We start from the raw sequence: 27,307 nt of genomic DNA, 5'->3' as shown, positions 1-27,307 counted from the left end.
GTTCAGCTTTCACTCTCTCTGTAGTATCAGGGTATCTGAACTCTGAAGGAATCTTTCAGTGTTCTGTAGGGTACTGAAAGTCTACGCAATGTTGCTAGCACATCTTCCTTTCCCTATGAGTCCCTGTTGAGATTCGACCCCAGATGGCAACTAAGGAAGGAAAAGGGTAAGTCTATCCTTACTGTCTTTTGCTGTGTCAAAATCTATCCTAGAAAATCTAAGCCCTTTCAGAATATACGTACTTAATCTTCAAGGACGTTTTTATCTCGGCAGTTGCTCTAAAATATCAGAAATTCATTAACATAAAAGGGGTAAGAAGGGTCAGTGAACTAGAACATGGTGAATCCTTCAAGGTCAGTCCTACAAACCTGGTGACTTCAGAGAAATTTGACTTTGTTTTGCTGTAATGCTTGACTCAGTCCACCTTTCTGCTAGGTATCTTTGCCTGTCGAAGATCATGTTGATTTCTGAACTAATATCATGAAAAGTAGTCAGAAGCAGAAATAGAAACCGTATAGATGCAGGGATTTTTCATCAAACGAGTTGTTGGATTGGTTTTGGTTTTGCCATGAGTCTAACTGCATGTACTCCTACACTTGTATCAGCAGCATTTTATCTGTGGATTGGTACTTTTTGTGGCTTTAAAAAATGATCAATTTTTTTAAAAAAATACACAAATAGTCTAATGCTGAGCTAAAAAGACTGTATTCTAGCTGTGTGATCTCCACCAGATCCCAGTATAAAGATGCCAAATCTTTCTGGAGCTCCTTAGCATACAACTCACTTGCTTGGGCTAGCCAAACAGATTAAGAAATCATAAATAATCAGAAGTCACTCCAGCAGTGGACTTCCTAAGGTCTCTGCAGCCTCAAGGATACAAAAACATGTAGGGAAAAATAGAGCTCCACCTACTGCAAGACAGTGGATTGTTTACTTAAACTGGATTTTATTTTAGTAACTGCTTATACTATTTTACAGACAAATCAAGACACTTAAAACTTCATTGGGCTTCTTGCATCCCTTAGATAGAGATGCGTGGGGTTTTAGCGTTAAAAATAAAATAATGTTTACCTAGTGTGACACTAAGTTTGCTGTATTTCAATTTGGAACGTTTGGTATAACTCTTCTTTAAAAAGCTAAAATAGCTGGTGCAACTACTTAGTCACTTGCACATGGTTAACTCCTGATTGCCAGCCAGAGATCAGAGGCTAGCCATGCAAACAGTGTGCTTACACTGCCTTAGAAGGTTCAGATGCCAAAATAAGAGACATCACAGCAGGTAGTGATGATTTGTTTTTTAGGTATGGGGGCTCAGTACATAACATATTCCCAAGCTCTACAAAACTGTTCAAAAGAAGGAAGGAGAAACCTTAGTAGTGAATAAATTCTGCCCTGTATGATTCTTACTTTTGATAAGAGCTTGCTCTGTTTCCTAATAGAAAACCCCATGGCACTTTGCCCATTCCAAAAGCTTTATAGTAGGTCATGAATGCTAATCTCATAATGTCTAGACTGAATCTCAAGAACTTAAAAACAATCTTTTACTTTATTTTTCCAGATGTGTGCAATGCAGTAATTGAGGGAAACCACATGTAACTCATCTCAAGAGTGAGTGTACAAGGCTTCTCTAGAAATTGCCTTGAAATCATTGTCAAGGCTTATAAAGCTTCAGTTTACAGATATTGCAGTATGTAGCTTGTTCTTTGGAAAGCAGAGTGCAAGATTTTGGTCTGTGCTTTTTAAAGGAATGTTCAAATAATAAAAATGCTAAAAAGTTATTACTTGGTTACAACTTTTAATTTAGAGGGTTAAGGGAGCAGTTTACCTCGTCCTTGGTTTCTTGATTCAGGGTAGTATCACCTGAAAATGAAGGTCCCTTATGGTGCGTCTGCAATAGCCAGTAATATGCTCCAACAGGAACAGAAACTTTTACATGGAACTAAAGAGTGAGTAAGACAACAGATCATGGGGACCTGATGATACTTCATGCCTTTAAGCATCATTTTAACCATGGACTGTCCCCAGTATGGTCCCATGAACTGCATGCCTGTTAACAGTTGTAGCATTATCTTTGCATGATTTGGTTTAATTTGAAAGAAAATCCAGTTCATGCATTCTGAGATGTTTCTGTGACTCCAGTTCAGGACAGGAATCTAGGAAGATGTTTCACTGCAGGCACAACATTTCTTTTGTCCCCATTGTTGGCACCCTGCAGTGATCCAGTAAAATCACTGAGATTCTCATTTGGATAGCCATTAGGCTAGACTTTGAGGAACCTGAATGTGGATTGTTAAGACTAAGGGAACAGGTACATGTTCATGAAGAGGGTGTTCCAGTGTATCTTGGGGTACAGAGCATGTGTGTCTAGAGGACATTATATTTGTAAATATTCATTTTGTAAACATTCAGGACATCATTCAGAATGTTTCTACATTTAACCCAAAGCATTTATTGCTCCTATTATGAAACAGCAAAAATTCACATTTTAGTACATGCAGTAATGGAGGCAGTGTTGTTTGTAAAAACTTCTAGGGTATTTTTCACTTTTTGCAAAGCCTAGATAGTTACTCTGAGAGTTTTAACATGTTCTAATAATAAACAGTTTTAGTCGTCACTTATCGTTGTATGGTTTGGCTGCTAAGTTGTCCAAGCCTGACTACCTTATTCCAGAAAACTTCAAGGGTTGCTCTTGCCATTTCACTGATCTCAAACCAGCTCCAGGGTCTCTGACCTACTTCAGGGTCGTAGTGAGCCTGAATTTTTCCAAGCCAGTAAAACTGAATTTGCCTGCAGACAGCATCATTGATGTATTTTAGCTGTGTTTGTTTCATGGTTGCATGGCTGTTTAATGGTTCCGTAAGTTGAGGGTAAGAATACAAGTGTTCTCAGGGGTTGTTTTCCCATTCCTGAAGGAGGGGTTTCACTAGCTGTGAGATCTGCAGAAATCCAGAGGTCCAGAAATGCAGAAATCCAGACAAGTGTCCTCGGTTTCTATACCCTAATTTCTGGCCTCGACTTAATGTTAGAATGAGAATTTTATCATCAGAGGGACCACACAAAAGACTCCAGGTAGCACAGATAAGGAGTTATGGCCTGGTAGACAACTAGGCTTCCAGTTATATTGTGCATAAAGAGAATGAAGCTATTTGTAGTCCCTTGGTTATATTATGAATACATATCTCAGTCAAAATGCATTTGGATGTCTTAAAAAATCTGTAAGGTTTCTGATCTTATACAACTAGACTCAATATAATTGAACGAATTGGTTCAAGGTCAGGCAAAGATTTAACAGTAAGAAATGTTTTCCTGTGGTATCTGGTACAAGGATACCATGGTGGTCGTTTTCCCACTTAGAGGGTCCAGGCCCATCACTTCTTTTATCCAGATGCACCAGATGCACACTATACTGATATTGTCTTCTCTGACACAGCTTTTTCTACCAATGAATTCTGGGCTACTGCTGTTTCAGGGCCTGGGGTGGTAAAGGTTGGACTGTGCCAGGAAAACTGCAGGATCCCTCCCCATCTCCTGCCCACCTGTGGCTTCAGCTGTGATGCCACAGCCATAATGTAACAGCATGGTGGGCTGTTTTTCCAGCTAAGGTGGATAGAACCAGCAGCATCCTCAGGAATTCCATGTGCACCCGTGTGGCAGCCCCATGTAGGACTGGCTCAGCTCTGCCCCCCCCCACTCCATGCCCATGGTGCTGCCTCAGGCACAACCCTCTGGCCTGTCAAGGACATGGTGACCCTGATGCTCCAGCCCAGTGGTGGGGGCCATATGGAAGAGCACAGCATGTGAAGGCCTGTGCAATGTGCGATGGGCTGGGGAGCAGCCATTAAAGGAATGCACGTGCCTGGGAAGGGAGCACTGGTGTCTCACAGCAGCTGGAAGCAGCCAGGGAAGACAGGACAGGAGGGCTGGCTCTGGAGGTGTCAGGGATTCTCAGGAGCAGAAGGGGCTACTACTGTAGTTACTGGGGACCCTGCCAATTATGCCCCACTGTGGCAGGATGAACTTGGCTGGCTGCCACATGCCCACCCAGCCACTCCCTTACTCCCCTTCCTCCTCAACAAGTTGGGGTGGGGAGGGGGATGAGAGGAGAAAACTTGTGCGTCAGGATAGAAACACTTTAATATATGAAGTAAAAAGGGGACAAACCCCAAGACATGCAAAAGCAGTCTTTCACTGCCTTCTACAGGCAGGGTGATGTCCAGCCATTCTCCAGGCAAGTGCTACTTTGCAAAGACCAGAGCCCCTTTACTGCTGAGCATGACGTTACACAGCATGGAATAGCCCTTCAGTCAGTTCAGGTCATCTGTCCTGGCTCCATCCCCCTTCCAAGCTCTTGCCCACCCCAGCCTTTTTGCTTGAGGCATGAGAAACGGACACAGCTTGATGCTCTGTAAGCAGTGTTCACTAGTAGATGAAACAATGGTGTGTCGTTGGTGCTTTTTTAGCCACAGATGCAAAATATGGCACTGTACAGGCTGCTGGGAGGCAAGTCAACTCCATTGCAGCCAGACCCAGTACAGGGGGATGGAGGTTAAGGCAGGGTCAGCATGGCTGTGAAAAAGCCCTCTGCCATACACACAGACAACAATCTGCCTCTGATGGTACAAGGGAACCATGGTACAAGTTTCCATTCAGGTTGCTCACAAAAAGGTTGAACAATATTGGCCTTAGTATTAAGCCTTGGTATAAACCGTCACTGACCTCTCTCTAGCTGGAGTTTGCTCCATTGATCACAGCTTTCTGGGCCCTGTTATTCAGCCATTTTTCAATAAACTTTTCTGTCCAATTACTTAACTCAGATTTTTACTGCTTGCCTATGAGGATGTTATAGTAGACAGTGTCAAAAGCCTTACTAAATTTGAGGTAAACAACATCCACTGTTGAATCCACTTTCCCCTAGCAAGTCAACTCATTGCAGAAGCCTATCACCTTCATAAATCATAGTGACTATTCCTGTTCACCTTGTTGTCCTTCACGTGCTTAGTAATGGTTTCCAGGGTTAGTTGCTCCATCACCTTCCTAGGGACTGAGGTGAGGCTGACCAGACTAATTCCACAGATCTTTCTTCTTGCTTTCTTGGTGGCACATTCTTTCCTCCGGTCTTCAGGAACCTATCCCAGTTGCCATGACCATTCAATGATAATTGAGAGTGGTCTTGCAAGGACATCACCCAGCTACCTCAGCACTTGTCCCCACAGACTTAATGTATGCCTGGTTTATTTTAAGTGCTCCCTGACCTGGACCTTATCCACTGAAGGTAAACCTTTGTTGCTCCAGATTTTCCCTAGGATGTTAGGGACCTGGTTTTCCTGAAAGCTGATCTTGCCAATAAACACTGAGGTGGGAAGGCATTGAGTACCCTGGCCTTTTCTATGTCATTTTTCACCAGACCCCATGCACTGTTCTGTAGCAGGCCCATGTTTTCCCTAGTCTTTTTCTGTTTATGTACCTTCCTTGCTGTTCTTCACATTTCTTGCCAATTGAACTGAAGGTGAAGTCTTGACCCATACCTTGTTTTGCTTGTAGGGAAGTAGGACTGACTCAGGGAAACAAGTGGTGTTCACCAGTCCAAACAAGTGTAATACTGGACAAAACTGGGCTCCTCCCAATGTAATCTACTTGGAGCAGCAACCGATACCACCTAGTGAAAGGAGAGTGTCTCCCCATCCAAACCTATTTCAGCATCTAATGGAAAGCCCACCTGCCAGAGGATCTATCTTCACCAAGGTCACTATCTTCTCATTCAGAACTCAAGTCTCCTGCAGAGTATTCTTATGATATTGTACATGAAGAGACCATGGGCGAAGGTGATATTCAGACTAGTTGCCAGCAAGGGGACACACAGGCAGCTGAAGGAAACCCTATACAAGGGAGGTGGTGATGTCCTGGAAGGCCAGTCTATGTACCTGCTGGCAGCGGCCTTGAAGATGAATTCTTCTGCTTTCAAGCAGTCAAAGTTCCTTCTGAACCTGCTTTGGTGACTGGGTTTGAGTTGGCTGGGACTCCTGGCTAAATCCACAGTGAAGTGAAATGCTACCCATGATTCAGGCTTCGAAAAAATCAGCATTCTTCTTGTCTCCTGTTCTGTCCCTTTCTTCCGCCCCTGATTTCTGGCAAACTTACAGGAAACTTATTTCATGCTGTTCCCCAGCAGTCTCCTTAGGGAGGTGGGATGAGATTTAGGGTGACAAGAAGGCAAAGAGCTGTGTTCTTTTAACATACTAATGCAAGTTTGCTTGGCATGTAGCCCAGAATCTGCCTGTTCTGGCAGGATTGACAGAACGTGGATTTCTACAGCTGTGGGGATCTACAGCTATCCTATCACAGGTGGGCATGGCTGGCAACACCACAACTCTGCATTTTATGGATAACCCAGCTTTTCCAGATCTATCTTTGCCTGCTGTTCAGGAGGAATGAAGTACTAACTGGGAGAAGGTAACAGATGTTTAACTGGTTGTAAAGTTTGCCAAGTAACAGCAGACACATAAGTTTTGGTGATTATGCAGGGGACAGAGCACACAGAAACACTCCTCCATGCACCTAGTCCCTGTTGTTCCAGCTGGCATAAACTGTACAATTGACATGTTCAGAAACCTCTCATGTCCTGCTCCCTGGCCTAAGCCTGCCAGACCTCATGGAGGGCAGGGGCTGAGCACCCTTCTGTACCATCCAACTCTGCTGTGGGATGTGGCACCACAACTCACTGGAAAGTGGCAACACAGAAGCTGGTGAGTTAGGTGAGGATAAGGGAACTCAGGCACTCTGCACTCAGTTCCTCCTCCTCCACCTCTTCATCCCTAGCCACCTTCTTTCCATGGCTCACCACCTGCAACTTGCCCCAACTCAACCATTGCTGAGGGTGTAAGGTTGTGTCATGTCTGCAGAGAGGAATGACCAAAGCTGAATTCAAGGTTGCCTCCTCCGAGGCTTCCCAGGAAATCTGCTAGAAGAGCCATTTCACTGGGACAGACAGTCAGGCATGGGGGCCTAGAGTTTCCAGGGGCATACAGCAGCCATAAGGACTACATGCTGACTGGTGGTTTCCTGGTTGCTGACAATTAACATACCATTTTCGTGGGCTCTATCCAACTTCTGTGTCACAGGGGACTCAGACAGATACTAGGGTATCACTTTCCTGGGTCGCAGGCCAGTGATTAGGAGGAAAGACAGCTGTGATTTTATATTACTTTAACTGAAGAGGGAAGTGGCCTCTCCCTGCTCTTCAGAGCCTGGGTCACCTGCTCGCATTCGCTCAGGACCAGTTCTGACTTGTTTCTGGTTAAACCCAACGTGACCTGGTGCTGGTCCATGGGACCAGAGGCCTCTTGGCAAAGCAGATAGTGGTGGGCCTGAGAAAACACTGTTGCTGTTGAGCCTGAGCTGTTTTTCTGCATTTTGCTGAGCCAGAGGGGCAGCACAGCTGGCACAGCTGGAGGAGTAGCAGCAGTTCAGCTGGCCCATGGCACCACGGCTGAGAGCACTGTTGCCCTTTGAGGCCCAGCTGGCCTGAACAAGGCTGAGAAGCGGGGTCCTGGTGCAGGGCAGTGCTTGTTGGCCAGATGATGCCTCTCCCCATCACCTCTCTGTGCCAGCACAGTTCCACCCCTGCTGACACTGGCTCCATAGCCAGGGCCAGAGTGCCAGCTCCCACGATGGCACATTGTGGCATGCAGGCTGGAGCACTGAGGCCGGGGGTGAGGTGGGGTGGGGAGTGGGGGACACACTGGGAAGCTGTGGGAGGACAGGGGCAGTCTCCCTGGCACCCAGCTTTCCCCAGCACAGCCAGAAGCCTGTTCCTGTGCTCTGAGGACCGAGGGGAGCTGACTGGGCTGACTGCCTGTCACTGAAATGCTCCCTGTGCACTGCTGCTCTCTGTCCCATATGCCCAGTACCCTCTTCTGCAATTTACATATTTGAAGAAGCTAATTAGAGCTCAGGAGTCTGCCATTTAAGTTCTGACCAGTGGCTAATTCTATCTGAATGCTGTCTGAGAAAAGAGGAGAGAAGCAACAGTGAGGGAGGATGCAATGTATTCGGTTGTTTGGGTCAGTTTCAATAACCACCCCCAGACCTCCCAAAGATCCACATTACCCCAGCATCCTCTGTTCGCTAATCTGTAATGTAAATACTGGCTTTGGAGCATGAAAACAAAGGTATTTTACAGGCCAGGGAGAACACCTTGAGACTGTGGCAAATGGCATGAATGTCCACGATTGCAGCTGTACCTCAGCATGCTGTGGGCACCATTTGGCATGCTTGATGCTCACTGGGGAATCAGGCCAGGCAGAAATGGTGGCTGTCCCAGTCTGTTGCTGAGATCCCAAGCCACTGAACTGTGGCCGCCTGAGGCAGTCATCCCAGGGGAAGTGAGGGACCATGGGTTTGTGTTGATGCTTGCTCAGCCCATGGGAAAAGCCTCACCCTGTGTCAAGGGCTGGGTTCTGCTATTGCCTTTTGGTTAGGATGATTCTTCAGATTACTGAAGCCCTTTTGAGCCCCTGACAGGAGGATGTTTGTGTGTGAATGCTGGGGAAATGCCTCCTGCTCTCTGATAAGCTGTGGTAACAGCCCCAAATAGCAGAGGTACTGTGTTTTTTCTTTTGATATGATCTTGGTGGATCTTTTCTGTTCCCAAAGACTTCTGTCCTAAGCTTGCAGAAAGCCAAAGCTGCTTCTGGTCCCCTACTGGAGAAAGTGTCCTGCTCTTCCTCTCCAGATTTACCAGGAGCTGAGATGATCTTCTGCTAGCACAAGTTGTCCTGCCCTGAGCTCACAGGGAGATCTAAATTCTGCTGGATGTATCTGGAGTCAGTGTGGTCTTGTCCTGGGTTTGCAGAAAGATGTCAGGAAAAATACAGGACACCCCCTCCCATGCCAAAGCAACATGCCCTGAGCCTGCAGGGAGATGGTGAGCCTGGGTCATCACATCATCCTGGAGCAACCTTGCACACAGAAGGCTGTTGTGGCCCCAAATATGTGCATTACCTTCACAGCCAGAGAAGATTTACAGAGGGTTTAGAATAGTCAGGGGAGGAATATGCAAAATTTGTGGGGAAACACCCATAGCCATCCACACTCACCCCCATACGCAACCCTGGATGCCTGGCTGCAGGCCACAAGGCCCCAGGCAGCCAGGGAATATTGATTGGTGGGAAAGAAGTCCCACGGGGCCCATGTGCCCTGCTGTGGGGCACCGGGGTTGGGGCTGCCCGAGGACAAAACCTCTTGCACACTGACGATGATGGTGCTCAGTGAGGTGGCAATCTTCTGGTGCAGGATGTGAAGCTGGCTGTGAACTCTGGGAGTGTCATCTTAGAGGAGGGTCCGGGAGGGGTGAGGTTCCCCACAGGGGGTCTAGCAGGGCAGCTGATGGGGGCGATGGCAAGCACAAGCCTTCATGAAGCACCTGGAGGATGAAGCAGTCCACATCCTGGAGTGGGTCTCTCCTTGGAAGAGTGACCTCCCTGGTTGGAAGGCAGGCAAGGTATTGGGATGCCTCAGATGAAGACAGGACTGACATCTTAGCACTGGTGCTGGCTGAGCCACACAGGGGTTGTACAGGTTTGCACCTGCTGCTTTCCCTGAGGCAGAAGTGACTGAGGAGGTGATAGTCAGGGGCCACCGAAGCTGTAGTGCCCAAGCTTTCATCTAGAGTTTGTGGTCCTGCAGAGAGAATGAGGAAGGGAAGTAGCAAGTACCCAACACCCTCTGTGTCTCCACATATGCCCTGCATCCCCAGTCACAGTGACCCTCCATTGGACTCACTCCCATGTGTCAGTGTCTGTCCAGTGCTGGGAGCCCAAACTAGTGGATGGTTTTCCAGGAGTGGTCTCACCAGTGCCAAACCACAGGGCAGGATCCTTTCCCTGGGCTTCTGGCTGCACCCTTGCTCATGCAGTCCAGTGTGCAGTTTGCTGCCTAGGTGCAGCACTGCCTCGTGACCACATTAACCACAGGACCCAGGACCTTTTCTGCAGAGTTTCTCCCATCTGATCAGCTGTGGCCTGTCCCTCTGCACAGCTTCATGTGTCCCAGGGGCAGGACTTTGCACTGGCTTTGTCAAACCAATGTCCTGAGGTTCCTGTCAGCCCATTTCTCCAGGCTGTTGAGGGAAGCAGATGGGGCCCTACACTGTGTTCACCTGTGTTTAAACAGAAAAGGTAGTGGCACGCTGCCTGCGGAGGGGAGGACATTAAAGAGTATTTGTTCCTGTATTAATCCCAATGGATGCCACTGTTTTTTCTCTGCCAGCTGGACTTTGCACCACCCCTTACAGCTCTCTGAGCTGACCCAAAGCCCAGAATTTTCCACTCACCTTTTCACCTTCTTATCCTATCTGTGGAAGAATGAAATGACACAGTAAAGGAGCAATGTCCTGCAATACATAACCCATATAATTTTCTTTTTATTAGGTCAGTACTGACAAGATGAGTATTTCCCTGTTGGATAACTTAAAGAATGACTAAAACATTACAAAGGACCTGTTGTCTTTCTTCCTATGCGAAGTAGGATTGGAGCTACTTCCCCAGGGACAGGGAGCCAGGACCCACGGGTGGCCACAGCACACGTCAAGCAATTCCCACACCAAAAGGTGCAACTCCACAGCAGCAGAAGCAGGAAAAACAAGATGCCTGATGCAGCTGGAGAGCTCTTGAAAGGCCCATGGAGAAGCATCCCCGGAAATCTTCCCTCCTTCACCCAGATTCTCAACAACAAACAGTTCTCTGGGCAGCATCAATGGCTCTCAGCTTATGGGGACTGTGCTGGACACTCTCCAGAGGACTTTCCCCAGGTTAGCTGCCAGGAAAATGAAAAGAAATGCCACAAAGAGGAAAGAGATCACCCACATGGGAACAGCATGAAGGCTTTAACTAGGGCCTTTTTTCCTGCACTTCTTGTATTCATTGCATCTCAAGGCAAGACTTCGTTAAGAAAGTATGAGGAACCATCACTCTCCCTTTCATCTTTCCTCTCACATTTGTGCTCATTTCTACTAGCAGGCAATCTCCTGCTACCTCCTAGTAAAAACAAGATTCTCCTTCTCCTCTTCCTCCCTCATCACCTTTCCCATGTCAATTGTGCCAAGGAAAAAGAGCACTGGTAAAAGCCAGGCTAGTTTGCAAAGCCACATTGCTTCTACTCACAGCTGACAGATCTGTACACATGTTGCAAGACATCAGACAGGATGGCACAGAAATCAGAAAAGGAAGATGCCTGTAGGGAGAAGAGTCCGCTGGAGTCAAGAGACTACTCAAATGAGTTATGCATCTTGCTCAATTTTATTAGCTTCCAACATTTCTTATATAGCCTAAGCACACTATCATGCTTTCAAAGCTTAATCATGATTGGAACAAGCATTCTATTCATGCAGCTGTTTGCATCAGCTATGTCTCGGCCTTGTGGTTTGTTACTACTTCTATCTACCTCCTGTTCTTGGTTTTGCAACAGGATTCAAGAATAGATCAAAGTTACTTTCTTGTTAACTTCAGCACAATTCTAATTCCTGTACACTTCTAATTCCAGGTCTGGATTGTGCGCTCCAGGCCTGGATTGTGCAGACCCTCAGGGGTTCCATGGCCACGCTTCTGCAGCCATTCTTCTACAGATGCCCCCATATCAAACTGCTGGAGTGGGCAGGAGGAGCACCCTCAGTGCCATAGGTCCCCCCTGGTGCCCTGACCCTCCCTGCTCAACCCTGTAACTGCTGGGGGCAGCAGCATGGCCCCTTCCTCCAGCTCAGCCCTTCTGCACCACAGCTGCCTTGTGGCACCATTCTGCCTTTGCTTCCAGCAGCACAAAGCCAACAAGAACAGCCTGAATCTCTTCACCCACCACGGCAAGACCTCCATGGCTGTGTCAGGTGCTGAGGGACAGCTAAAGCAGGGCTTAGGGCTGTGGGGCAGCTGGAGGCGACTGGGACATGAGTCCCCCAAAGGGAGCTTACCTCCTCATCTCCTGAACATGGACCTTTTAAAATGCTTGTGAGGCTGCAGCTCATTCGTTCCCTTTCCACTCCCAGCTGTTTCTGCTCAGAAGCCCACCTCTGCACTGGCCTCTTCCTACCCCTCAAGCCCAAGCCTCCACCTCCAGGAGCAGACTACACCACTCAGCTGCCTTGGACCTTTTCCCTAAGGGAACACTGTCCTGTGTTGGTCACCCTAGTCATGCCAGAGAAGAGAGGAATCCAGCTCTGGCCTTTGAACACACATTACCAACACCTGACTGTCCTAGCCTGCCCAAATGCCAAGCCGTCTCCTGTTGCTTGTCTCTGTAATTGTAAAAATACAAATGCCTCACATATTTGCCCATTTTGTTATGTATTTGCATCATATTTCATGTTAATTTTCATGGTTATATGCATTGAATGTTCCCTGTTTTCATTTTATATGTAAGTATTCTTTATATGTATTTTTTATATTTAAGTATTTTTTTATGACCATTGTCATGGTATTCTCCACAGCTGCCTTTATACTGTTTAGATTTTATAAAAAACACTATTCCCATGCAAATCTGTCCTTGAAAATGTCTGTCTTTTTGAGATAAACAGAAGAGTCTGAAAATCATTTTTATTTTGGGAACCTGTGGTTTTTCTCATGATAAAAAGAATCTGAGAGATTCTTCATTTTAAGAAGGCAGGTGCCACTCGGAATTTCTTTAGGAATTCACTTATTAAAAAATGAATCCCATGTGTACTCAAGAAATTAGAGTCTGAGCACTCTTTCAGAGTAAATGTGACAAATCATGTGATATTTCCAGCAAAGCATCCAAAGAACCTATGCCCAGTGGCTATGACAGTTCCCATCACCAAATGTAAGAGCCTTGCTAAGAGCACAAAGACGGCCCCAGTGTGTGCTGATCTCCAAGCTGTCAATATAAGAAAATAAACATACTCCCAGACAGATACTTTAGTTCCCTATGACAAGGACTGCAGGTCCTGCTCCTTTTTAAACAGAAAAAAAGGTCCCAACTATGTTTTTATAATTAAGGTAAGAAACCTTCAGTGACATAAATGGGAATAGTAATTATTTTTTTACTTCTCTGCTTCTATAAAGTAGCTTATGATAATACCCCTTTGCTGCTACTTCTTTGAGGACTGCTCTGTTGAATTTCTTTTCTGGTAAAATGAATTTGTGGCACTCAGGTGTATTTCAATTATTAGTTGATAACCTTATTTGTAAATTTGTAATTCTTGAAACATTACTTTGCAAAAGCAAGCATGTACCGCACAAATGGGTTTAGTGAATTACTCAGCGTAAGATAAAGCAGTTATTTGGGTTGGGACAGGTCAGCAGGATGCCAGGAAATGGTCTACTGAGATGGGAAGGTCACATGGCTAAGTTAGATTTTAACTTCTTAACGCAGACCATAACAGTGATTGTGAATGAAATTTTAATATATGAGCTAAATTAAGTGTGCTTTAATCATTTAAATGTGAAAAAGGAATTTGTCTTCATTGTAGATTTTGTAGTCAAAAAACTAGATAAATTTCTTAGCTTTATCCATCCATGTGGAGTGGTTCCAGCTATAGTATTAAACCTGCACTAACCTGTTTCTGACCAGCACACGGGCACTTTTGCCTGCTCCAGCCTTTTTCCATCACAGCGCGAGGCTTGTACCTGGCCAGTCACACGATCTTATGATAAGAGCAAAGAATCCAATCTTGCCTGTATGTAAAGTTTTCTTTTAAGAAAAGGTTTAAACAAAGAAAGAATTTAGACATATAAGGAGGAGGACTGGCAAGTTATAGCTGTGACAGAAAGCACAATGGAGAAAAACGATTTTAGTTTAACATGGGCAGTGTCACTAGCTGGGGAGGAAGCTATCCTGTGCAGTGACAAGCTGAAACTATTTGGACCTTTTTGTGGCATGCTGACGTGTTAAAATCAGTGTGTTTTGAAAAGATCAAAGGAGAAAAGAAACTGATAGCTAAAGTAGATAAAATGTTGAGAGGAACTGATTATTTTGATTTGAGAAAGCTGGTATAAGGTTATATGGGGTAGTTACCAGAGTCCAAAAGCATGCTATTTTGCAGGAGAGTTCCCTCACACTGCTCCATTTGCCAGCATGTAAATAGGCTGAACTTAGACTTACCACTTGCCTTCATACATGAGATAAAAGAACCCATGTCGTAAGTGATAGCAAATATTCTTTTCATTGCTTTATTGCATTATAAAATAAAATCAAGAATTTCTGCTAGGGAAGCAATTTGTGGCATTTTAGAAGTATTCGAAAGATATAAAACTGTGTGTATTTTTAGATACAGTCCTATGTTCCTGTAATGAGTACCTATATAGCTAGACGACCCTTTAAGGCCAGATCTTTCTTTCATGAAATTAAAGATCAGATAATCTTTCTAGAATAACGATCTGTTAGGTCTACTTGGAAATACAGCTGTGCTTTGTAAACTTATTTCCTCTTTTCATTCCAGTGAATTAGACCATTAGAGGGTCTGTGCTTCAAACACAGGCAGAGAAATAAAGAGCAATCTGTGCTGCAGCTTCGTATCACACAGTCACCTCTTCCAGTCATTACTTTTAATGAATGGTTTGTTTCCAAATTAAGCAACACAGATCATTAGGGGGGGACTGTGTCCTGAATCATGCCATGTTACTACTATGCTTTGCTCAGTGTAGTAATCAAGAAACTGGCTGAGTGAGGAAGAACAATTTGTTGTTATTAAAAAAAAAAAATAACAGCAATAGCCAACCAAAAACCTACATACCTGATGGACTAAGTCAACCGTAACTATTCTGTGAGGAAGAGCGGACAACTGATCTGTTATCACAGGCAAGAGAATAAAACACCTGGACCAGCTCTATCTTTGTAAGAAAAATGGAAGAGATTTATCTGGTTTTCCCTTCTGCAATGTTTGTGACACCCAGGATGGCATCTGCAGCTCTTCACTGGGACAGAAGCATGTAAAAAACTGCTTTGCCAAAGGAAAGAAAGGACTTATGTGTCTGGGAGACTGAGTGCATGTCAAGAAGTTTACCTGTTTAAATCAGTAGAAGGATTAAGCTCATATAATGAATATAGTTTGGAAAAAAATACTTGTGTATAACTATGGAAATAGCTGTAGCCGTCTTTAAGAGTTTTCTTGAGCTAAATAAATTTTTTATTGACTTCATGATGATTGTAAAATGTTATGTGTTTACCTTCTACAGCTGTAATTTTGCAAAAATGATGCATCTTCATGGCCATTTTTTTATTCAACACAATAATGCACTTCAGGCCAGTCTTTCCAAAGTAATATGCATTCTCCCCGAGTGAAAAGATTTGGTCCCATGTTATGCATTTTATATCCCATTCTCATTGTTCTTACTCTTTTTATATAATACTGCCACAAGTGATAGGGGATTCGTTTTCTCCTCACACTGGCAGTGCATCCAATCCAAGGTTGCTTAAACAACATCAGGACAACCAAAGAGTTTGCTCATGTGAGTGATTGTGCTTAGCTAAATTTATGATTTTGAAGCCTCCAAAATGCCTGTGTGCTGAACACAAGGGAAATGCAAAAATAGTATCATAAATCTATTCAGAGTGACTACCATACCAGGAATGAAGCCAACATATAGCAATGGGTACAACAACAGAACAAAAACACAGAGCCAGGTCTCAGAGTAAACAAAAAGTTTATCTGAGCTCTCCAACAAGACACAATCAGCTACAGAGAATCCAACAAGGCATAATCAGCTACAGAGAATTCATTTTGCAATGACACAAGTTTGCACAGGAGGCTGACAAGACAGCAAACTGATCATTTAAGTCTAGTTTTCATCAAAAAAAATCAAAGACGGGAGCTAGATTTCCCAATGTACTGTGATAGTTCTAATGTCCTCTATTATATAGCTAGGGAAAGCAAATGGCTGAATTTTATAGTATATTTTGTCTTGTCTATTCATTCTATTCCCATTTAAAGTCAGAATTCAGACCTGTGCTCTACTGGCATTGATACTAAATATTACTCAGTTACTTATACGGAGGGAGGGGAATATTTTGTCCAAGTATCTTACCTTTTTCCATGTGAGTATTTGTATTTGCATGGTACTTACAGTCCCTAAGTGAGATCAAGGCCTCATTTAAAACAGTATGTATGTATTAAAACAGATATAGGTATATCAATGCATATACACATTTTTAATATATATGTATACACACATATTTTAATGATATGATATCTGTCCTTCGAGTCCAAATGGTCAAGAGAAATAAACATGAGGGGAAAGAAAATGTGTTCCCTAAATTACAATAGGTAGAGAAAGCTTAACTGAATTTTGGAAGTAAGAAACATGCTGAGGAGACAGGATGGAAGTAGTATTTAGCAGGTCTCTGATCCATCATTGAGACTGTTATTTTATTTCAACATGTTCTTCCACTGCTAAAATATTAAGAAACTAAGGATAATTCCGTAATTTTTTTCTTTTAAGTTCTCACTATACTTCCTACGGAATTTTTGAGGGAGAGGTAGTAGATAATTTGATATACATCATTGTAATATCCAGCTGAAATAAGAAGAAAGTGGCAAGAAAAAAAAGACAGTGAAGTCATAAAGCAGAAAATGAAAGTAGCGTCAAAAGCATACACAAGGGGGAAAACCTTAAAAACCAAAAAATGATGAAAGAAAACTTCTCCTACAGAATAATTAAATTTCAAGATTTTGAAGAAACGGGAGCTTATGAATGACCTTCAAAGCATCCCAGCCTGTCTCTCAGTATTCATACACAGGGAAGGAGGAACCTAAGAGCCTATCTTTATCATGAACGCTTTTGGCCTGATACAAATTGGCCTCATACTGTTGTGCACCACCACCATCTCCAGTCTTCAGTGTAATCACCTTCCTTTACAGCAAGGAAAAGTCGTTGAGAACAGCCTGAAACTTTTGGACAAAATGGGCAAAAAGTTTCCTCAACAATGTCTAAGAGAGAAAATGTCCTTCAGATTTCCTGAGCAGGTTCTAAAGCCCAGACAGAAAGAAAATGTCAAAGTGGTTGTTGAAGAGATCTTCCAACACATCTTCTATATCTTTAGCAAGAATCTGACTCTAGCTGCTTGGGATGGGACAGCTTTAGAACAATTCCAAAATGGACTTCATCAGCAAATTGAGCAATTGGAGGCATGTGTTATCAAGAAGCAGACCCACTACTTTCGAAGTAAAGAAGTCAACAGGCTGAAATTGAAAAAGTACTTCCAAAAATTAGACTGTTTTCTTAAAGACAAAAAACACGACTTGTGCTCCTGGGAGATCAGCCGTGCAGAATTGAGGAGATGTCTTCAGCTGATTGATAAAGTCATAAGGAAGCTGAACAACTGAGGTACAAAGATTTTGACTTGACATAACAGCTTTAAAATTATTTCTATTTATTATTTGTTCTATGATTTATCTTGTGGCAATGCTTCTAGTTAATTTTGATTTTATTTAAATACTCATGTTGCTGAATTTATTTTTTTTTTCAAATGCAATGCATTATCCAATGTAAGTAAATTTTTTCCTTGGTAAGCAAGACTTCTACATTAGCTATAAATTGATCTATATGGCTTTTCAGTGAGGGTTACTCCATAGGAAAGGACTGTAATCCCATGACGTATGCTGTCAAATCGTGTGGTGTTTTCTGCTGAGAAAATGTGCTACTACTTTCCATCTCTATTTCACCTACATATAGAGAATCATCTATTTGTGAATGAACTACAAATTCCTCATCTTACAGGAACGGCTAGATTTATACTGATTGAGCCTGTGTCAAAAATAAGGTAGCACATTGTTTATTTAAGTGGTCCTGTGTTAGGTTAAGACCATTCATTATTCTTTCAAAGTTGTATGGTCTTTTCTAAGAATGTAATTCTTTTATTTTGAGTTATTCTAACATTTGCTTTGATTAAATAGGTAAAGTAATTCTAGGATTTGTCTACCTAGGATATTGTTTGCAGTAGCTATGGCTTCTGCAATAACTTCTCAGATGGGCATTGTCACTTTTAATTCAAGTATCTTTGCCTCCTCTAACTATCTATGAGAAAGGCTTTTATTCCTTTCTGCTCTGTTTTGGATTCACCTTAACTTCTTTCACAAGCTCTTTTGAAATAACTGCTTTACACAAAAGTACTCTAAAGCCACATCTGCCTGTGGCACATCCTGCTTGCCCACGGATGTATTCATCCTGCTACTGCAATCTTAAAGATCACTGTTCAGTGCTGTGCTTTATCGCTGCATGAAATTTTCTGCCTCTTTCCCTCACCAACTGATCCACAGAAACATATAGCACTTGGTATTCTAATGAATTTCCCGTCCAAACCACATAGCCTTAAGTGATAATTGCAATATAATCAGGTTCTTTAAAATAACTTGCAACAAACTGGGCAAATATCCATTCATTTCAGTCAGGTCAAGCCCAGATGTTACCCTTGGAAAATTGTCCCTGGGTAATTCCATTTCAAATGGTTGTTTTCCCTAGTCACTTGCTTTGTGTCAGTAAGAGGGAAAACAGAGTTATATCCAGGCTCTGTTACCTAATGAATATTGGTAAAAAATTGGTTAAAAAAACATTTTTTTTTTAAAAAAGGCTGTTTTCTGTGATCAAGGCTGATGTCCATTTGGCACAGGTTTCTGGGTCTGGCATAAAGAAGCAGAGGAGAGAGAGCATGGCTGTGGCTCCCAAGAGAGAATGATGATAGTCCCAGAGGGCTGAAATTGCTAGAAGCTGGTTTAAGCATCAAATGAAGAACCACTTTAAAGCTTTCCCTGATCTCCAGCCATTCAGAAGAGTAACATTTAAAGGGGTGATAATAAAAAGACACATCTAAACAAAAAAATGACTGGTAAGAACAATAACAATACTACACCAGATCTCACGTACTGTATCTATGACTCAGATCTCTTTTGCAGGGTGTACATGCTCTCCTCTCTATCACTCATGGATGGAAGCCAAAGAAGTGACGAGAGACATGGGTATCAGGTCTGAAGCTGAAATACCAGAAATAAAACCAGCTCACAACTTCACCATGATCCAGAATAACAGAAAAAAACCCCAAAGAAACAGAGCAAAGTATCTGACAGATTGAACCAGTTTTCCACCCGGTGACACCTTGCTCAAGTGTTGCAGTCAAATGTGTATTTCTTGACCTTTGTAACTAACAATTTGAAATGGCCCCACTGCAAGAATATTTCAAATCTTTCTTCTGCTGCTTGTTTGTTTTTTAACTTCTTCAAGCCTGTACAATAAAAGCACATTCAGCCTACTTACCTTTCTGGTTCTGATATTCTAGGTAGCTTCTGCAATGCAGTAAACCATTATTGAAATGGCCTCATTTTTACTGAAACTCGGAAACAGCTTTGAAATATTTTCAGCTGCTCTCTCATGAAGGATCCCAGCTTTCTTTTTCATTGCCTGCAGTGGGAATATACTCATGGCCCACTCACTGTTCAGAAACTCTCAACCCATTAAGCTTTCTTTTTAGTTCATAACTATCCTTGAACATCTCATCACCAAATAAAATTATGTTTTGGCATATTTCAGTCAACAGTGTGCTTTGCAGTACAGGAAAAAACAGAATGGACACTAGAGGGCAAAGTGAAATTATAGACAAGTGTAAGAATTGTAGGTGAATGTACACGTTTTTAGGCAAGACAGTGTTTCAGCTCTTTATGAGCATGCTACTTATCGATAAACTGCTACTGGGTTCACAGAAGGGAACTGAAAGAAAAACGAACTATTTTTGAAAGAAGCAAAAAGAACTTAGAGGTGATGGACAGGAGCTCATAAACCAGCATTTGATTTCACTTACTTTTTGGCCAACTGTGAGCTAATAGAAATTATTTTCATTGAGGCAATGTCTGGAAGAGCCATTTAAAGATGGGGACCCTGGGACAAACATAGTTGCTCAACAAATGAAAAGGAAAAAGAAATTAGCAGACCAATATATCTGTTTTGTTTTTACTTATTAAAGAAAGGTAAAGAGTCTTCAAGGTAAAGGAAGAAAGCCGGAGTCAGAAGATCCTCTGTCTTCTCCTTGCTGTTGTAACATTCTGAAGTAATCTGTATTTCATCACCATTGTGCTACCAGATCAACTGCATACAATGGCCCTTGGCTAACTGAAATGCTGTGGTATTTCTTCCAGTTAACATCTTTCTAGAAGTTAAACAAACGTAGCAACATACAGTTTTTCACATACATTATTTTCAAATGGAAATAAATAAAATAGTGAATCTGAAGTCTCCAATTCTGGTAAAAAATATAGGTGAAATAAAATCCTTCCATAATGGGGCAGATTGTAGGACAAAAAGTATCATAGATTTTCTCTTAAGACTCATATACCATGCTGTGCAGCACAGGTCCCAGTCGCAGTTGTGGCTGCTCTCATAGCTAGTCTCACAGCACCTTGATTACATGTGCTGTGCTGCACTTTCTGGGGAGCCGCACTAAGAGTGATAGGGTTTCATCTGCGCAGAGCCTGTTTTCTGGAGTGGTTTTATGGGACTGGGGTCAAACGCCTTGTATCCCATGTGAAACTTCAGAATAACTGCAGTGAAAATGAAGAATGCTTATTCCAGGCTTTACTCTGGAAAAAAATATTCACAAGTCACAGCTGTCCAAAGCACTTCTTCCATGGGTTTGGCCTGTTCTGTCAGCTCTGGCTTTACTTGATTTTTAAATTGTGGCAGGGAGGTAGGGATTAGGGGAAGCAAACCCAAAACAGAGAAAAACTTCAAAGCAAAACAGGACAAAAGCCCATGGAAATAACTTCCAAAATAATCATCCAGCATTAGCCTTTTTTGCTAGGAAAGCCAGCTATGAACTCCTTCAGAGCAGCCATAGGGAAGCTGCAGCGGTGGCTGTTGTGGAGCATGCTGACCAACACCAGGTTTGAGGGGTATGGACTGGAGAGGGGATCCAGAACTGCTGATGGGAAGAGAGCGTCCATGGACTGCTGCATCCTCCAGTCCTTGTCCCTCCAACCCAGCCTGCCCCTTGTCAGGGGTGGCCTTAAACTGTTTTCCCCCTCCCTAGTTGAGGAGGAGCACTAGCTTCTTCCAGGGAGCAACGAGAGGGAGGGGAGACCAAGAAATAAGGGTGGCAAAGATACAGAGTAGATCTTAAAGGAAAGTGTCAGTCCTCAGCTTTGACCAGCGGATTTAATTTACCTCGCTTTAGAAATTTAATGCAAAGAAAAAAAAAAATGTGAACGAAGCAGGTAAGATTGGTACTTTCCAATAAGGTGACTGTACTTTTTATTATCCAAAAATCTTCCTACTAATCCTCACACAGGCAAGGATGAGTCACTTATATCAGTGTTCCCCACACTTCTACTGACATCAAGAAATCCTGATAAGATGCAAGGGCTTTTTCAGTGCTGAGGGTTCCTAGAGGAGCAAACGCTGACAGGGAAAGTGAGAACAATCTTTCTTCTTAGCCAGCAAACACGCCAGTGTCACAGACAATTCTGCAAACTGGAGGGCAGCTGCAGTGCTGCCATGGGGCCCCCACACTGCAGCAGTGCACCACCAAGCCCTCCTTGCTTCTAAACACAATTTAGCCTCTCCGTTACTAGTGTCCTGGATTAATTCCTTTTCCCTCTGTACAACATTAAAATTGAAATCCCCAGCTCACGTGAACGGGCAACCCTCTGTTTTAATTTCAGCGGGCAGAGGATGAAGCAATGGTAAGTGATGAGTAGACGAGCACAGAGAAATTAATATCCTGCCTCAGTTCTCTCTGCAAAAAGCTGCAAGGCATTTAAAAGACATGTAGATGTGGAGCTTAGGGACATGATTTAGTGGTGGACTCAGCAGTGCTAGGTTAACAATTGGACTTGATGATCTTAAGGGTCATTTCCAACCTCAACAACTCTGTGGTTCTAAGGTTGATTCATTTTCTAATTCCAACCTTCTTGAGTCCAGGTGCTTGCAACTAGGATTCTAAAAGCACATGTTATCTTCAGCAATGAAGAATTCAATCCTGTAAGCAAATAATATAATCTGCTTTTGAAAGTGTGGAAGTAAAAACATTCTAATACTCCCCTCTACAAAATAACTGTTAAAACATGGTAATGCATTTGCAAAGTTAAAATTCACATTAAGGAGATAAAACACTGAGACTTCAAATAGAGTATCTGCCCCCTGGACACCAGTTATCACAATGTTTGCTCACTGTAACTCTTATTGTTGCCTGTATTCCTCCAGTTTCTTATCTTGGTAGGCCAGAACCTATACAAATTCCTCTGGACTTAGCTGGAGAACTGTGTGTTACGGTGCATTTTCCCAGGAAGGAAATATCTTGACAGACATATTTATATAAAACAGAAAGCTTTTCTTAAAAAAAAAAAAGAAAAAGAAAGAAAAAAAGACTTTGACTTCAAAGATTTTTAAAAACATTGCCCTCTTTTAAAGAAATTAATATACTAATTAATATACTTTCTCTTCAAGTCTCTTTGGGTTTGAGATGGACTTAATCCTGATCTCCAGTTTTTGAGGAAAGCTCACATTGGCTGTAACAGATCTTTTTTCTTGTAATTTTTTAGTAGTTTTACCTTCTGTGGCTTGTAGTAGAACTCACACTGTTGTCCTTGGGAGAAGCATTACACCCTGTCACAGATGCTCACATATGTTTAGAAAGGCTTTGTGCTGAATGTGATTACTGGTCACTAGAAGTATTTCAAGATCCTAACCCCTTCATTTTCTCTCTTTCTTTTTCTGCTTCTTCTTTTTTTTTTTAAAAAAAAGAAAAACAGAGCACGTCTCCCCATACCCCCATAGCAGGGTAATGGTCACTGTTTTTGCAAACCATCAAACTCCTAGAAAATTTCAGAAGTTATTATCACAACTTCTATTATGAGTGACTTGGTGATGGCTAACACTTAAAAAAAGAGAAATCTCCCAGCCCATCAAGCAGTAGTTCCTTCTTACTATTGTAGTGGCCTGTTTGGTGGGCCTGTGGGTCTCACCATCAATGAAACTGAGTGCGGTGAACTGGTAGGCACAGACTATAGAGGTATGACTCATTTCAGAACTAGGTATATCTTTGATATTTAGTTAATCCTTTCACTGCCTCCCTAGCAAAACCAGTGGATTTCCCACTCTACTGAAAAAAGGTTGGTTGGGAATGAGAAGAAAGGACAGGACTGTACTAAAGGATAAAGGATATTTTTTTTTAAATGTAAAATGAGTGATAGTATTTACAGCACTACCTATAAGAAAAGTAAATTGTTAAAAATTGTTACCCTAAAGAATTAGATTATGCTGTCCCTGAATAAGCAGAATCAGATTCTTTAAGAACAGTAGAACCAGGTTATAATAACCAGCATAAAAAGAAGTCATCCTTTGCATCATAAAAATAAGTTCTTCCATGTAGAAATAGTTTTATGAAAAATAGGATTAAAGTGCATTACAGAAACACGATGGTTTACATTTTTATCCTATGCTGACAGCATAGTTGGCAGGTTGGTATTGATCACCTCTACCTGGGGACTGGGACAGCATCTTGCAGTTTGGGAGACCAATGCTTGAAACAACAGATCCAAAAAATCAGCATATTCCTACAGAGTTGTAGGGCTGGTTGTGAGTGCAAAGGTCAATCTAGAGGCCAGATGACCTGCTCCCACAGACTCCAAGGAAATGACAAAGAAGGATAAGGCTGTCACATCTCCTCCAAGTGACACTTTGGGACATCTGGATGGACAGGAGCTGCCAGGAGGCTTTTGTATGACTTCCCTGATTCTTCCTTTTGTTCTGCTCCAGCTTCAGGGCAGCAGCAAGGAAACACCACCAGCCTGCCTGCATTGGAGTTGAACCGTGCTGAAAGAAGGTAAATGCAAAAGATCACTTATGGATGGCCAAAGCTAAACGGACTGGCTGAGGCCTTTTTTCCTCCAAAAGCCTTTCCAAACTTCATCCATTTTTCACTTGATAAAATTGTAAACCTAAAATTCCTGCCAGCTCTGCCTCTGTTTGGTGGACTCCTGTGGCACAACGCTTGCTCACTCAGTACACCTTTCCTCATTCTAAAGCAGGCAGGAACTTTGTGTGGTGCGACTTACCCTGCCAGATGATGCCAGCCAGTCAGCTTTGGTGAGGCAGTACCTGTTTGCAAGCCAGGGTCTCTGCTGAACTTACGACACAGCTGGGGTGTGAGAAGCATGAAGCTGGCATGGCTGCTGCTTCCTCTTTTGCCGGGTTTGAGGGCACAGAAAAAAACATTGACTCTTTTCCCTGTTACTTGGTTGCAGTGTGGAGACAGCTTTGCTTCCCCTGCTGCCTCTGCACATCCTTCCTTTGCTCTGTGGCAGTCTTGGTCACACGGCACAAACGCTGACCAGTGCTGCACAAATACTCTGCCTGCTATTGAGAAACAAAGAGTATCCCGTACTGCACCGCATCAGTCCCACGGCCCCCAGACAGCCCAGGGCTTAAAGTCAACAGTACTGGGAGATGTGTTTCCAATTAAGCACATGTTTAGGAGCTGTTCTTTACCAGTGCTTGAAATAGTGTAAACCACTGGCCAAAACATGGGCTTAAATTCAGGTAGCCAAAAAAAATCCAGTCATGGAGGAAAGGAGACATACCATTAACAGTTAGGAACATTGAAAATTAATTTTAAGACACATGGTTTCTTTTCTTAAAGCACATCTATCTGCACACTGCTTTTGTAGCAAGGATTTGGAAAAAACCAGCTGTGCATAAAATGAGCATATGTTTTTTCCTGGTGTTTACTGTTTGAAGACAATGAGAATCTTTCTATATCACACTGAAACTTTTCAGGGCTGCTGTTACATTTATGCATAAAGGACCCCCTTGCAATGATTCCTGACACAAGCACCAGGCCCAGGCAGAGCATATTTTTCCCACCTCATGAGGCAGGGAAAACAAATGTGGTTACATTCTGTTTAGATCTTGAGAAACCCAGCAGACTCAGGTTTAACATCTGCTGAACAAACATGAAGTTTGTTTTAAGAGATGCTAGCAGTTATATACAGGTAATTTGTTGATGCTGGTTAAGTAATTTCTAGACATAAGTCTGTCTGCAAGAGAAGTAGCTGAAGTTGAGAAGAAAGTTTATTTTCCAAAAGTAAAAGATAGATTTTTTTTCCCAGGACCTATTCTAGTCTTCCCATATCCAGCTAACACACGTTCCAATAGTGTCATTTAACATTTGCTTTCCTCTGAATGTCTTTGTAGCTTGCAAAACTGTTAAATGTTTTAAGCATAAAAGTCTTTTTCTAAACCCTGTGTGCTTGGAAGCATTCCCACTTCCATCCAGACTAATAAAGGCTGATACCTCTTGTGCTAGTTACTGATCTTCCTTTCTCATACCCTTAGGCCATCACACTACAAAAACACCACTGCAAAGCACACAGCTAAAGAGACCTTACATGCATTTTCAACTGCAAGTTGAAACACAATTTTCATTTCAGAGAGGGATTTTTCTTCTGAACGGTGGATCCTAAGGGCTAGCATGAGGTCTGATTGGTCAGATCGACTACAACTTACTGGCTTCATTATATTCTGCATCTCCCAAAGAAGAACTTGAATATCCATGTAATAGCGGATTTATAAACCCTGTACCTTGGCTCCATCACTGCAGTGCATTGCCACTCAAATAAATGTATTTATAATAGTATTATAGTTCAGGTCAGAAGTACACCTTTGAAGCAAATTTTTGCAACGCCTTGCTCCTCATCACAAGGCAGGCTTGGAGTGCACCAGCTTCATTCCTTTTGGAGGAGAACATCACTCCTTTTGCATGCCATCACACCAGGAGATAATTTTTTCCAGCGAGCACTGGGGACCTAGTCCACGGGGCCAGGCTGCTGTCAAAGAAAAGCCCTCAGAATGCTCCAGTGGTGGGCACCACCTCCTCAGCACTGGATGTTTTGCTCTCAAGCACCAGTGCAGGGGCCCCAGCATGGTGCAAGTGCCACGGCACAGCAGGCTGCAGGCTGCCAAGCCACCCCAGCTGCTCCCCCACCTCCTGTCAGGTTGTGTCACGTGGTGGCCAGGACCACCCAAGGGAACTGCTAACCAGCTCGCGAGATCTTGCAGGTGCCCTTGCCATCTGTGGGAGATTTAACTTGGCAGCTGCCCACAAAAAGGATCTTGGACAGCACAAAGCTAGGTGAGATTTTGTTGCTTTTACGTATTTGCCTGATGTTTGAAAATAGCTGTTCTCCCTGCTGCTGGGTCTTGCAGTCATCAGCTCAACTCCTGGCAGCCTCAGTCAGCCAGTGGTCCTCCCAGAGGCACCAGTGTGGGAGCTGTTTCACAAGAGCTATGGGCTGAACCTTTCAGTAGCCATTTGTTTAACCCTTAATTTGGGACTGGTGTATTGTTTCCTCCTGAGAAAGAAAATACATTCTTTAGCCTAGAAAAAGGTGATGATTTTTGAGCAGTAAAAGCAAGCTGCTCCACCAGCAGGAAAGCCAGGCATAACTGCATGACGCTTCTGCTAAAGTCCCAGATGGAAGATGATATAACCAGGAAAAATGCTGTCCCCCGGTGTTTGCCAGGGAGGCATTTCTCACCTCTCCAGGAGACCGCAGGCAGTGACTATGGTCTTTCCAGGAGCTCAACAACACTCACAGTAAGGATGAGATCCAGTAAAGCACATTTTATTCCCCAGACTTTTTGTACTTATGCGTAACATCCTATGTTCATTGTCTCCTTGGTGACTTCTTCAGTCATAGCATCAAATTTCACCTCCCACTGTAGGATGTGATGTGCTTTCAACATGAGTGCCAGTGGGAAAACGTGTTTATTGAGAGAAGGCAGTTTACAACATGTTACGACATTCTTCTTCATCTGATTTATGCTGAGATACTCCAGACACTTAAGGGTAGAAGTAAACTAGGATGCACACATACATTTCCTCTGCCAGTAGAGCCCGTATTTCACAGAGGCATGAATAAAGAGACATTTCTAGATAAGAAGTGGAAAATTCTTTCCTCTATCTGAAATACTGTAAATTGCTCCTTTTATGCCATGTTCCCAGCCTTCCTTATCCTTTGCTTGCATCGCTAGCATTGTTGTAGTGCTGATGACTGAAACTGAAAAGAAAAACAAATTTTTAATTTTGCATTTCTCCTCTCCAGCAATCCTTTGAAATATTGGTCTGGGTTAAGAGATAAAGTCAGTGGGATTTAGAGACTAGTTTACTGGTACGACAGCAAGAAACCAGTTCAGGCTACGTTAGGACAGGTTAGGCTAAGCTTGGCTAGGCTAGGCAGGGTAATGAGCAGGGCAAACGGAGTGCAAATATTTGGGGTTAGGAACTCCTTTCTCGGGAAGTGCAGCGCCGTTCCTGCGTAGTG

General features: G+C 43.0%; 1 protein-coding gene and 1 long non-coding RNA gene across 2 annotated transcripts; one reads left to right on the top strand and one right to left on the bottom strand.

Moving 5' to 3' along the window:
- Positions 1 to 7,513: 7,513 nt before the first annotated feature.
- On the bottom strand, positions 7,514 to 27,167 carry LOC308056939. Its single transcript, XR_013925036.1, has 3 exons — positions 24,041 to 27,167; positions 10,331 to 10,390; positions 7,514 to 9,678 (listed from the first exon to the last, which is right to left on the bottom strand). It is a non-coding gene; the product is annotated as an uncharacterized lncRNA (long non-coding RNA).
- On the top strand, positions 9,674 to 17,336 carry LOC308056938 (interferon epsilon-like). Its single transcript, XM_080372909.1, has one exon. The coding sequence runs from the start codon at positions 16,772 to 16,774 to the stop codon at positions 17,324 to 17,326; it is 555 nt and encodes a 184-aa protein (XP_080229035.1). The 5' UTR covers positions 9,674 to 16,771; the 3' UTR covers positions 17,327 to 17,336.
- Positions 27,168 to 27,307: the final 140 nt, after the last annotated feature.

The sequence above is a fragment of the Falco punctatus genome (genome assembly GCF_963210335.1).
Source record: "Falco punctatus genome assembly, chromosome: Z".
Classification (NCBI taxonomy): domain Eukaryota; kingdom Metazoa; phylum Chordata; class Aves; order Falconiformes; family Falconidae; genus Falco; species Falco punctatus.
This window is presented reverse-complemented; position numbering and strand designations above follow the sequence as displayed.